General features: G+C 36.0%; 1 protein-coding gene across 2 annotated transcripts in view; it reads right to left on the reverse strand.

Moving 5' to 3' along the window:
* LOC106875620 (26S proteasome regulatory subunit 10B) overlaps window positions 1-13,138 on the reverse strand; it is a 24,135-nt gene continuing 10,997 nt past the window's right edge. For both annotated transcript variants that reach the window (XM_052971533.1, XM_014923838.2), the window contains exons 6-13: window positions 12,121-12,241; window positions 10,194-10,308; window positions 9,399-9,548; window positions 8,107-8,292; window positions 7,213-7,333; window positions 3,463-3,543; window positions 2,671-2,742; window positions 1-241 (exon numbers count right to left, since the gene is read on the reverse strand). In XM_052971533.1, coding sequence (XP_052827493.1) covers window positions 123-241; window positions 2,671-2,742; window positions 3,463-3,543; window positions 7,213-7,333; window positions 8,107-8,292; window positions 9,399-9,548; window positions 10,194-10,308; window positions 12,121-12,241 — 965 coding nt within the window. In that variant the 3' untranslated portion in view covers window positions 1-122. The remainder of the gene's footprint in view (window positions 242-2,670; window positions 2,743-3,462; window positions 3,544-7,212; window positions 7,334-8,106; window positions 8,293-9,398; window positions 9,549-10,193; window positions 10,309-12,120; window positions 12,242-13,138) is intronic.

The raw sequence follows: 13,138 nt of genomic DNA on the forward strand, positions 1-13,138 counted from the left end.
TGGAAAAGAAATATATTTATTTTAAAGAAAGGACAAGAACAAAAAATGCACAACTACTATATTCTCAATAGATGTAAAAACTTTGAGTAGTAGACAATTGTTGTTAGAATACGGCCTGAAATTTAGATTGGTTTGTAGTCCAGCTTGGATTCTAGAATCTTGTTGTCAGCCACTTTTCGTACAGCTTTCATAAAGTCTTCTTCAATAACATATTCTCGTTCGGCCCTTATGGTACACATACCTGCATGATAAGACCAAGTCAGATATTAGCTTAGGCAACACAGATAGATAGATATATATGTGAGAAGAAATAACTTGCTAGCTGCATGAAAAATAAATAAATAATAGTTCCGTTAGCAAGTCGTTCACATATTTAAAATACAGGAATAAAAAGTTAACTAGGAATAATTATGTGGCAAAACAGATAAGTTAGTGTTAACGTATTTAATACAGGGAGGCTTAAATAGTTAACAAGAAATAATTACGTGGTGAATTTGTTAATGTATTTAATAGAGTAATCATTAGAAAATTCACTCAAAATTATTGTGTTGAAAAGAAAAAAAAAAAAACTAGTCTTTCAAGTAACTTTTATTCTCACTACATGAATATGTTAACACTGACTTCATAATTGCATTTGTGAGTTTTACTTTTTGTTATTACATAAATGTTTTTGTTAATTCTATGTAGGAATGTGAAAAATGCCATAGAGCAAAGGTTAGGTTTAAGCAACCAAGATAATGTGGTTTCAATTTCCCATCAAAGCCACTTCACATCACATTCTGCACTCCACTCTATTTCACTCCACTTCTGCAGCAACAAAAAAAAAAAGCTTAGAGAACTGGAATAAAATTTAAAAAAAACATTAACATCACACTACATGTTTCCTCTAATTCTATATACTTTATGCTTAAATCTTTAGCATTTTATCCGGCCGAAATATTCTACATTTTTTATGTTAAAACTGACAAGACCCAACTTCTCACACCTACCCTACAATGTCATTCTAAAAATATATACAAACACACCATTGAAATCTTGAACCTACAAGATAATGCATGATTAATTCAAAACAATGAATAAATAAACTATAGATCAGATAAAGAAATCTGAATACTAAAAACTGAATTAAGAAACCATTATTATACATTAAGATTTTAAAATAACTTGGAGAAGTAGGAGAGGGCTTAAAATCTCTAGATGTAGAGAAAACAAAGATGATTTCAAACTAGTTACTGTTATTAAGCTGTAGTGACAGCCACATGCTCTCTAATTTGGTAGCATATTACAGATGCCTGACATTAGTCATCGGGTGAAGTTGATGTACCATCATCGTTATGTTTGAGAAATAAGGTTTTGTTCATTAATTAGTCTATGAACAGGTAATGGGGAACACCAAGAACAGAAAGAAGGTTGAAGAATATTAGAGTGTGAGGAAGATTTTCGTCTGAAATCATTTAATAAGGTGAGGCTTCTTTGACAATGAAATATTTCTTCTGAACCTAAGACAAAATGTGTGTATATTTTTGGTGCAGCAGATAGCTAAAAGGAATATGCATAACAGTAGGAAGATGAGTGCACAGCATTATTTCAAGGAATAGTGGTGGTATACAAAGTTAGTCATGTTCAGACACAAGAAAAAACAAAGAGAGAGAGCTGGATTTATCCATCTTAGTAACAAGTAAAAGGCAAGGCCCTTCAGATTTATAGTCAAATGGTTTACCTCTTACACTATGTGCATGTTGACATTTATTAAAAGTCACCCCACCCATACTAGCATGGGAAAATTTATAGAAAACTGAGAAGAAGCTATGGAGAGAGTCACAAGAAATTTCAGTCCATGTCATAAATTATTTATTGAAACCACACAACTGTGAGTGGCAATGGTGGGAACTATGTAGCCACCCCACCCCAGTATCATCCTGATACTTGCTCTAATGACTCTGAAAACAAGAAAAGAAGAAAAAAGGCAAATTCAAATGGTAAAAGGAAAGAAACAATGAAAACAGAACATCTGGTTAAAAAGTATAAAAGTTACAAACTGTAACTGATTTTTTTGTTTTCTAAAACTCATGTACTGAAAAGAACAGGTTACAATATATTTTCTTTGATACATTTCAGCCAGGTGGCTGAAGCAGCATGCACGTGTGTGTGTGTGTGTGCATGCACACAGACATGGTTGTGAGGTGATGAAGTTTGCTTCCCAACTACATGGTTTCAAGTTCAGTCCTGCTGCATGGCACCTTGAGCAAGTATCTTCTATAACCTCAGGTTAATGAAAGACATGCGAGCAGATTTGGAGGATAGAAACTAACAGAAGCCCAGTGTGTGTGTATGTGTGTCCCAAAATGTATACACATTTTAACAAATCTTTTAACTTTTACTTGTTTCAGTCTTTAGACTGAGGCCATGCTGGGGCACTAACTGGAAGAATTTCTTTTAGTCAAATGAATCAACCCCAGTGTGTTTTATTCAAAGATAAACTTTATGGTACAAAACCAGCAACAATGAAATGAGGGCAGCCATTGAACAACATGTCAATATGGCTATAATGTTCATCACCATATTAATATGGTGATAAACATTACTTCTCAATATAGCTACTGCTTCAATCTCTTATAGAAATTTTCTAATTAGCTATTTTGCTTGTTGAAAAAAAAAATCTTTACGTACCTGCTTCAGTGCAGACATTCCTTAAATCTGCTCCATTAAAATCATCAGACAGTTTTACAATAGCTTCCCAATCTGTAAAAGACATTGAATAAAGATTATTGTTACTGATGTTTTCTCAAAGTCATGAGTACAAGTATGGCTGTGTGATTGACTATAAGTCTTCTACTGTAGACTCAGCTAGACCAATACCTTGTAAGTGGATAAACTTCTAGGAATAAATTATATGTAGGAAGGGAGAGAGAGAGACAATTCAAGGGTTTGACAAATAAATACCAATAAAATATGAAACTGAAATATGTACTGGAGTTAATATAATCAACTAAAACATTGAAAGCAGTGCTCCAGTATGGCTACAATAGATAGACGGAAACTAGTGAAAATATATACACAGATACATATATGCATATACACAAATATATATATATATATATATATATATATATATATATATATGTATGTATGTATATATGTAAATATACATGCACACATATACACACACACACAAATACATACAGATACATATGCACACATTATATATATATATATTTCAGTTTAACAGAAGTTCTACAGTGCTTAGTATAAACAACAGATATCAAAATTTAACACCAACATGTAAATTGGGTTTCCCCACAGGCAGAGATAGAGAAATATTATATGAAAATTTACAAGCTGTTACCTTTTGGCAAAATGCTATGCACATCCCTCCCTCAAGTTAAGTTCTAGTATTAAAGAAATTAGTTAAACCTGATTTAAACAAAAGTCGGAAAAGAATAACCAACTCCAGGAACTTACCGATTTCTCCATGCTTTGCAATAGGCTGCGCATGAATTTTAAGAATTTCAAGTCGAGCTTGTTCATTTGGTAAGGGAATTTCTGCAAAGGAAGACAAATATATTTACATAATTAAGTAATATCATATCATTATCATTGTTTTATTGTCCACTTTTCTATGCTTGCATAGATCAGATGGGATTCATTAAGGCAGATTTTTCATAGTAGGATGCGCGTCCTGTTGCCAGCCCTCACTTGTTTCTTAGTAAGATAACGTTTTCCTATGCCAGACATATTTTCAAGGAAGAGTAGAGACATACAACACTGCTTATATGATGATGAAGCTTGTTTACAACTATTGTGCAATGTAAAGACAAGGAGAACACAAACACACACGTAATAAACTTCTTTCAATTTCAACCAACTAAATCCACGTGCAATGCTTTGGTCAGTCCAGGGTCATAATACAAGAACCTTGTCCAAGGTGTCATGTTGTGGTACTGAACCTAAAACCACATGGCTGAGAAGCAAACTTCTTAACTACACAGCTACATGCACAGTGTATATCAGAATACCTAAAACATGTATTATGCAGATAAATCTAGTTACACATTTGAAAGTCTTAGCTGTGAAGATTGCAAATAATGTGAAAACAACATTCTTTTAAGTAAACAGTAAAATATAATACAATAATATATGGAAGATATATCACCACCATCATCATTTAAAGCTCATTTTTCCATGCTTGCACAGGTCAGGCAGATTTTCTACAGTGGGATGTCCTTCCTGTCACTAACACTCACCTGTTTCTAAGGAAGGGAATATTGCCCCATGACTGGTGAGGTCTTCATGGACAATTGGTAATGAAGGGGGTCACCTACATGGCAGTGATACCCATTTGCAACAATCAGGTGTTGTCAAGACAACTCACATACATGCACATAGATATATATATATATATATATATATATATATATACATACACACAACGGACTTCTTTCAGTTTCCTTCTAACAAATCCACTCATAAAGTTTGGGTTGACCTTAGGCTATATCTTTTATCTTTTACTTGTTTCAGTCACTGGACTGTGGCCACGCTGGGGTGTTGCCTTGAAGGATTTAGTCAAATAAATGAACGCCAGTATTCATTCTCTTGGTCTCTTTTAGCTGAAATGCTAAGTTATGAGGGACAAACACCAACCAAAAGACACACACACAAATATATATATACATATATATATTTATATATGGCAGGGAGACAAACAAAAAGTCACATACACAAATACACAACAGGCTTCTTTCTGTTTCTGTATACCAAATACACTCACAAGGAGTTTGGTGGACCTTGGCTCAAGTCTATAGTAGAAGTCACTTGCCCAAAGTATCACATAGTAGGACAAAACAGTTGGCATTAGGAAGGGCATCCAGCAGTAGAAACCATGCCAAAGCAGCCAGTGGGGTTTAGTGCAGTCCTCTGACTCCATGGAAAAATAGACATGTATAATCAGGTGTACTGTCCAAATACACAATAAAATGAGAGTAGAGGATTTCAATGCAAGACCTACATTCACTTTGCAAAATTGCTTTAAATATATGCAGCCGTTTGTCTATTTGAGCAAGAGGAAGATAGCCTGGTGCAGTCTATTTCATTCTGAACAATAATCAAATACAACTTGAGCTCCTTATTACTCTTTAACACACTTTTCATACCAATCTACCCAAAACCACTCCTAGTTGTACGATGCAAAACTTCCTTCTTTGAAGTGATCTAAATTTAAATCTTCCTTCAAAACTTTATACTAATTTATATTTCAAACACAAGCTTAATCATGACAAAATTATCTTACTAAATATATAACTATTTTCAAAATTAATTCTGGCATTTGTGCCCGCGGCATGTGTAAGGACTTTTGAGTGTGGCTGTTGCCAGTACCGCCTGACTGGCCTTCGTGGCGGTGGCACGTAAAAGCACCCACTACACTCTCTGAGTGGTTGGCATTAGGAAGGGCATCCAGCTGTAGAAACTCTGCCAAATCAGATTGGAGCCTGGTGTAGTCATCTGGTTTCACCAGTCGTCAGTCAAATCGTCCAACCCATGCTAGCATGGAAAGCGGACGTTAAACGACGATGATGAATTCAAGTAAAGGTATTTTGTCCCTAATTCTAGAATACAAATATCTGTTTGCTTTAGAATGTTCATATTCAGAGTTAAAACATTTATTAGAAATTACACATTTCATCTACAAACACCATCTTTATAAACAAGTCAGTTATTTTCTAAAACCCACTTCAAATTCTTGATTGTTTTGCAAAACACAGAACAGAAAATTGTGAGAAAAAATGTTCCAGAAAAGATTGAAATATTAATATGAAACAGGTGACAGGTGAAAAACTGTAATACCTTCAAAGCTTGTAAGTAAACCAATAACCTGCAAACTTTTGACTTCCTGTGGCTCTACACATATTAATAAACAGTATAGGATTGGCCATAAGTCACACATAATGTAAATGTTTAATTACTTTTTTAAGCCAAAAGAAACTGAGATGATAACAAATGTCATTTATAGCTTAATAAAAGGTTTTATTATATTTGTACAGTTGTTGTTGTTTTTGTCCCAAGTCAGCCTTGACTGAATAAAAAAAAAAAAAACTATCAAAACCATAATTATCCTATCTTTTTCAACAACTACAATAGCTCAATGTATTCTTCCATTTTTAAGGCAGTATGATATAATTTGAGGAAGATTTGACAGCAGTTTCTAGAGGTTTCAACAATCATGTAGAGGCTTGCTTATTATCAGCTCATGGTCTCATCATTATAGTTTCTATATACTCTTTTACTCTTTCACTCGTTTCAGTCATTTGACTGCGGCCATGCTGGAGCACCACCTTTAGTCGAGCAAATCAACCCCAGAGCTTATTCTTTGTAAGCCTAGTACTTGTTCTATCGGTCACTTTTGCCGAACTGCTATGTTATGGGGACGTAAACACAACAGCATTGGTTGTCAAGCAATGCTGGGGGGGACAAACACAGCCCCACAAATATATACACACATATACATATACGACGGGCTTCTTCTAGTTTCCGTCTACCAAATCCACTTAGAAGGCTTTGGTCGGCCCGATGCTTTAGTAGAAGACACTTGCCCAAAGTACCACACAGTGGGACTGAACCTGGGACCATGTGTTTGGTAAGCAAGCTACTTACCACACGGCCACTCTCAAAACTAGTGTCCCTCTTTATCAATAGAATGATATTTAGGACAAAATTATATTGTAGCAATAACAGATGAGCTGTTATTGTTGATAAGAGAGGAACGCCTTATAAATTTCCTATATATGTTATGTAGGTACAGGCACGATTGTGAAGGAATTAGCTTCACAATCTCATGAATCTGGTTCAATCCCACTGTGACATGTTGAGCAAGTAGCCTTGGACAGACGATTGTATTGTCAGTAAAATTTATTAGAAGGAAACTGTACAGAAGCATGTCATTTATGTATACACACACATATATATATGTATTTTTGCCTTTGAATATCATCACACTGACAGCAGTGATGTAATGTTTCCTCTAAACAGAATGTCTGGCAGCAGTCTGACATGTGAAAATGTGGAATAAATTACTTGAAAACAAGGGCCAGCATGAGAAAGTGGATCAGATTGTAGAATTCATCTTCAGCAGATTTCATCCAATCCATGCCAGTATGGAAAAAGTGAATGTGAAAAAGAACCAAGTTAGGTTTTGTGAATATGAAAAAAAAAGCTTACCAATTTTTCTGTCTAAACGTCCAGGACGTAGCAGAGCTGGATCTAAAGTATCTGGTCTGTTAGTGGCCATAATGATTTTCACTTGACCGAGGGCATCAAAACCATCCATTTGATTCAACAGCTAAATAAAAGAAATACATTTTGGTTATAATGACTATCAACAATTCTTCACATACAAACATACAGAGAAAGAGGTTCCTGTCTACTTCGTAAAGTGGTTAGAAATATAAATGGTATCCAACTTTCAAGACAACTGCTTCAATCAGCCCCTCCTCCATCATCCTCATAAGCATTTAAAGTCTCTCTCTCTCTCTCTCATATATATATATATATATATATATATATATATATATATATATATATATATGTATATAAAGTGTGGTTAAGATGTTTGCTTCCCAACTACATGGTTTTAGGTTCAGTCCCACTACATGGCATCTTGGGCAAGGATCTTCCACAATAAATTTGGGCCAACCAAAGCCTTGTGAATGGCTTGGGTAGACTGAAACTGAAAGAAGCCTGTCATTATATATGTATGTGTGTGTGTGCATTTCCTTGTCTTAACGCCATGTGACAGTTGTAGGTGAGCATTACCATTATACAAATGGTGTTATTCGTTTCAAGTCTCCCATGTCTGACAAAACATGCTTGGAAACAAGCGTGGGTTGATGATAGGAAGGGCATCTGAAAGCAGACATTAAAGTAATGATAATCCGGTTTTAGAAAATGTGTAATCCCTGTTATGAAAATCCCAATTGTAGTTTCTCTGTCTTCTCATTCTAATTATTCTAACATTTCACTTTTCAAAACTTTAGTTAAAAAAATTTTTTTTTTAATTAAAAAAAAAAATCAATAACAAGATCAACTTGCATAGTTGACTAAAAGCATTTTTACCTCCATCAGAGTTCTCTGGATTTCTCTATCAGCTGATGTACCTTCTGAAAAACGTCTGCCGCCAATAGCATCTATTTCATCCATGAACAGAATGCACGGTTCATGGTCCCGGGCATATGCAAACATCTCACGAATCAGACGTGCGCTCTCACCAATGTATTTATCAACAATTGCACTGGAAACAACCTGAGAAGGGAAAAAAAGAAAGACAAAAAAATAGCTAAAAAAAACAACTTCAAAAAATTTTTCTTTTAATCTGGTTTCTGTCTGTGGTTAACCATGTTGGAGTACTGCTTAAAAACTTCATGATTTTATTTCTAATTTTGGATACAAGTCTAGCAGTTGTGAAAAGCAGGCGCAAATTGATATTGATTATATCAACCCAAGTGTTTTATTAGCACTTAATTTTATCAACCTTGAAAGGATGAAACGCAAAAACAATCAGGATGAGATTTGAAATCAAAATGTAAAAAGCTGGAAGTAATGCCACTAAGCATTTTGTTGGATGCACAAATGATTCTAACAGCTTGCCAGGCTTAGTAACAACAACAACAACAACAACCTAATTTTGACACAAGGCTAGCAACTTTGAGGAGGGGGCAAATTGATTACACCAGCCCCCTGTAGTTGAATGGTACTTTATTTTATCAACTCTGAAAGCATAAGAAGCAAAGCTGACATCAATGAAATTTGAACTTGGAATGTAAAGAGTCAGAAGAAATACCATAAAGCATTTCGTCCAATGTGCTAACAATTCTGCAGGCTCGTTGCCTTAAAACTTAATAGAACCGATATCAATAATGAGTAAGAAATATATAAAAATTTGAGGTATCCTGAGATATCATTTAATGTCCATATTCCATTCTAGTATGGGCTGGATAGTTCAACAGGACCTGATGAGCTAGAGAGCTGCATTGGGCTCCAATGTCAGCTTAAGCAAGTCTTTTGGCTAGATGCCTTTCATTTTACAGAGTGTACTGGGTGCTTTTTTTTCATGGCACCTGCACTAGTGAGGCCATCAAGTAACTTGCAAAGCAAGACTGCTTGACACAGTGAAGGTGCAGCATTGAGGCAGCTTTGTGCCAGGTGTTGAAAGACTATAGCATGATAATGGGGATAGGGACAGGTGTCTTGCAATAAAGAAAATACACTGCTACTCCAGCAGAAAAGGGAGAAAGGTTGGTGAAGCAGAGGTATCAAGATGTACTCAGCCAAACTGAAAACTTGGGTGTTTTTAAGTTGTTGAATTCACAGATTGAGAAACAGAAAAAAGAAAAACAAAAGCCTCTTACCTTAAGAAAATTTGCATCCAACTGGCTTGCAACTGCCCGAGCTAATAAGGTCTTGCCTGTGCCAGGTGGTCCATAGAGCAGACAGCCTTTAGGTGGGGTTATTCCAACACGTTGGAAAAGTTCAGGATTCATCAGAGGCAGCTCAATAACCTTTAAAAGAAAAATTTGGAGAATATTGAAAAACATGTGACAGGCTTAGTGACAGAAGGAGCATCAAGCTGTAAAACAATGAGAAGTGTGGAATACGTGTGTGTGTGTGTGTGTGTGTGTGTGTATACATACATATCAACACACAAAACTCTTGGCTCTTTAGACACACTTACTTCTGCTATATAATGCTGGGTGTGTATTTAAGAAGTTTGCTTCCCAACTACATGGTTTCAGGTTCAGTTTCAATCCGTGGCACCTTGGGTAAGTGTCATCTACTATGGCCCCAGCCTGACCAAGGTCGTGCAAATGGATTTGGCATGCGGAAACTGAAAGAAGCCTGTGACATGCATGTATGAATGTTTGTGCCTCTTTGTGTTGACAGTGGGGTGGTAGTTGTAAATGAGTGTCATATAAGCATTGTCATTCATTTCCAGTATTCTGCATGAACATGTCTGGCCATGGGGAAGTGTTTAGTTTACTTGAAAACAGGTGACAACTGGTCACAGGATGGTCATCCAGCCATAGAAAATCTGTCTCCGCAAATTCTGTCTGACACATGCAAGCATGTAAAAATGGGCATTAAAACAATGACCACGATAATTATGATGATGAGAGAGAGATAAATGTTGAAAAATGTTTGTTTACTTCTCTGAGTTCTCTGATCTGTTCTCCAAGCCCACCAATTTGATTATAACTAACTTGGCCAGGATCTTCGACCGACATATTGTAAACCAAAGGATCCACTTCTCTTGGTAGGTATCTGTATAATAAAAGTACAACAATATTGAAGCAACTTATAAGACAACCAAAATGAAATAGGTTACATCACCTATGTTCAGTAAGTGGCATCACACAGAATTTATGTGTGCATTTCCATGATGGCATGGGTTGGATAAGATTTGATACGATGTTTTACAATTGGGTGCCCTTCTTGACCTTTGCTTCAGTTAAGGTACATTATTCTACATGACTTCACGTGAACTGTCAAGCTGCCAGCATTTTTAAATACATGGGACATAAATACTGTCACCATTAGTGAAATAGTATGAACATGAAGATGCAGATACATACAAACATTATATATACACATACATACACGAGTTGAGTATATACACACATACACAGGCATAGCTGTGCGGTAAAGAAGCCTGTTTTCCAACCATGTGGTTTTGACTTGAGTCCAACAGCATGACACATTGGGTGAGTCTTCTAGAAAAGCCTTGTGCCAACCAAAAGGTTGTGAGTGTATTTGGTGGACAGAAATTGAAAGAAGCTTATTACATATACATACATATATTATCTAGTGTGCATGTGTGTGCGTGCATGCGTAAGTTTGTATTGCCTTATCTTGGATGCTCAATAGCAGGTTGTATACACTAGCCTTGCCATATGTGACATCTTGCAGGCCACCATGAAAGCATGTCCATACTTCTTGGCATGCTGCACAAACTTTGCAAACAAAAGACTCATTTCCAGTTCTCTAAGTAAACATATCCATGCTGTTTGTTGACTGGGAGATTATTACCTTACTTGGAAACAAGTGGGGGTTGGCAAGAGGAATTTCAGCTGTAGAACTCTACTCCAACTTACTCTTGTCTGATCATGCAACCATGGATAAGTAGACATTAAAACAAATGATAATGATAATAAATACATATACACGATAAGTTTCAGTACAATTTCCAGCTCTCAAATTTCATTCACAAAGCCCTGGTAAAACTTCACACAGTCATCCCTGTACGCATGCCTTTTTCTCCAAGAACCTTGAATGCAAAACTAAAGCTAAATCTGTATTTCATGACAATCAAAGACCAAGACCAGCTCTTTGAAGTGTCTTGAAAATTTCATTGGTCTGTTCTTTTGACACTCATTACACTCTGTGCCAAACTTGATGAAAGGAGGCACCATTTAATACTTCCACAGTCAGAGAATCTTGCTTTTTGCATTTGGTCTTTCAATGGAGTCAATTTAAGAGTGTGTGTGAGTGTGTGTGTAAATAAAAAAATAAATATATATATATATATATATATATATATATATATATATATATATATATATATATATATACATACATGCATGAGTGAATGATTGGATATATATGTGTATGTGCATCGCTGCATTAATATAGGGTGTTGCAGATAGATAACATAGATGTAACAACAATGTATTCCAACTGTGGTCATTTCATCTATCAGAGCCTCATGGTTGTATGGAGATTTGGGGATTCTACTGTACCATACTAGTTCATTGCATGCTAGCACAGATTGGCATTTATTTCCCCCACCCCCTCCCCACCCCAAAAGAATCAAAGACAAAGTTGACCTCAGCAGCATTTGAATGCAGAACAAACAAACAAAAAAAAAAACCCAGAAGAACTATTGCATGGTATTTGTCTGAGTTTAGTCAGATTACAAACCATCACCACTCAAACCACACTCACCAAAACCATGCAACTAGGCCAAGACAGAAGACAGTTTCAGTGGCCAAGATATAAATTACAAACTTCTGAATGTTCACTGAAGGACTTAAACAGGAAAAAGAAAGAGAAAGACGGAATGAAATGGTACTTTACCTCATTATAGTTAGGGTAGTCATATCTAAAGCTACCCGAGTGCCTGGTCTCAGCTTGGATTTGTCAAGCTGTCTTCTGCATCCAACGACATATCGAGGTCCATTGGTTGCTTTAACAATAACTATAAAACAAAAATAACAATTATATATGAAAAATAACAGAGTACATGTGTGTGCGCGTGTGTATATATATATATATATAAATGTAAAAGAAATTAGAATGACAAAGGAATAAAGAATTGTTATGAACCTCATTAGCCTACAGCTGTTTCTGCTAAGATGCAATTCACTCATAGGTGAATGCTTCAGTATCACTTTATACATATATATACATACACACATACATATATATATCATCATCATCGTTTAACGACTACTTTCCATGCTAGCATGGGTTGGACGATTTGACGGAGAACTGGCAAGCCAGAAGGTTGCACCAGGCTCCAATCTGATCTGGCAGAGTTTCTACAGCTGGATGCCCTTCCTAACGCCAACCACTCCGAGAATGTAGTGGGTGCTTTTACGTGCCACCGGCACGAGGGTCAGTCACACAGTACTGGCAATGGCCATGCTCAAAAAAGTGTTTTTTACGTGCCACCTGCACTGGCAACGATCTCACTTGAATGATTTTCTAACATGCTACCAGCACAAGTGCTAGAAGGCAACGCTGGTATATATAACAATGAAGTCATGCAAACTATAATCATGGCATGGGTTGGACAGTGTGACAAGAGTTGACCAGGGCTGTACAGGCTCCCTGTCTGTTTTGGCATGGTTTCTATGGGTGGATGTCCTTCCTAATGCCAAATAGTGATATTTTGAAATCGTTTAATACATACATTTTAGGTCTGCATAATATATAATAGGAAACACATCTTCTTCAGTTAAAACATTTCAAAATATGAACCAGCTGAAGAAAATATTTCGATATATATCATCAGAGCAGTAAGTTGGCTACTAAATTAGGAGGATGGATATGTATAGAGAGAGAGAGAGAAAAAAAGGAGAGATATATGAAG

Source organism: Octopus bimaculoides, chromosome 11 (genome assembly GCF_001194135.2).
Source record: "Octopus bimaculoides isolate UCB-OBI-ISO-001 chromosome 11, ASM119413v2, whole genome shotgun sequence".
Lineage (NCBI taxonomy): Eukaryota > Metazoa > Mollusca > Cephalopoda > Octopoda > Octopodidae > Octopus > Octopus bimaculoides.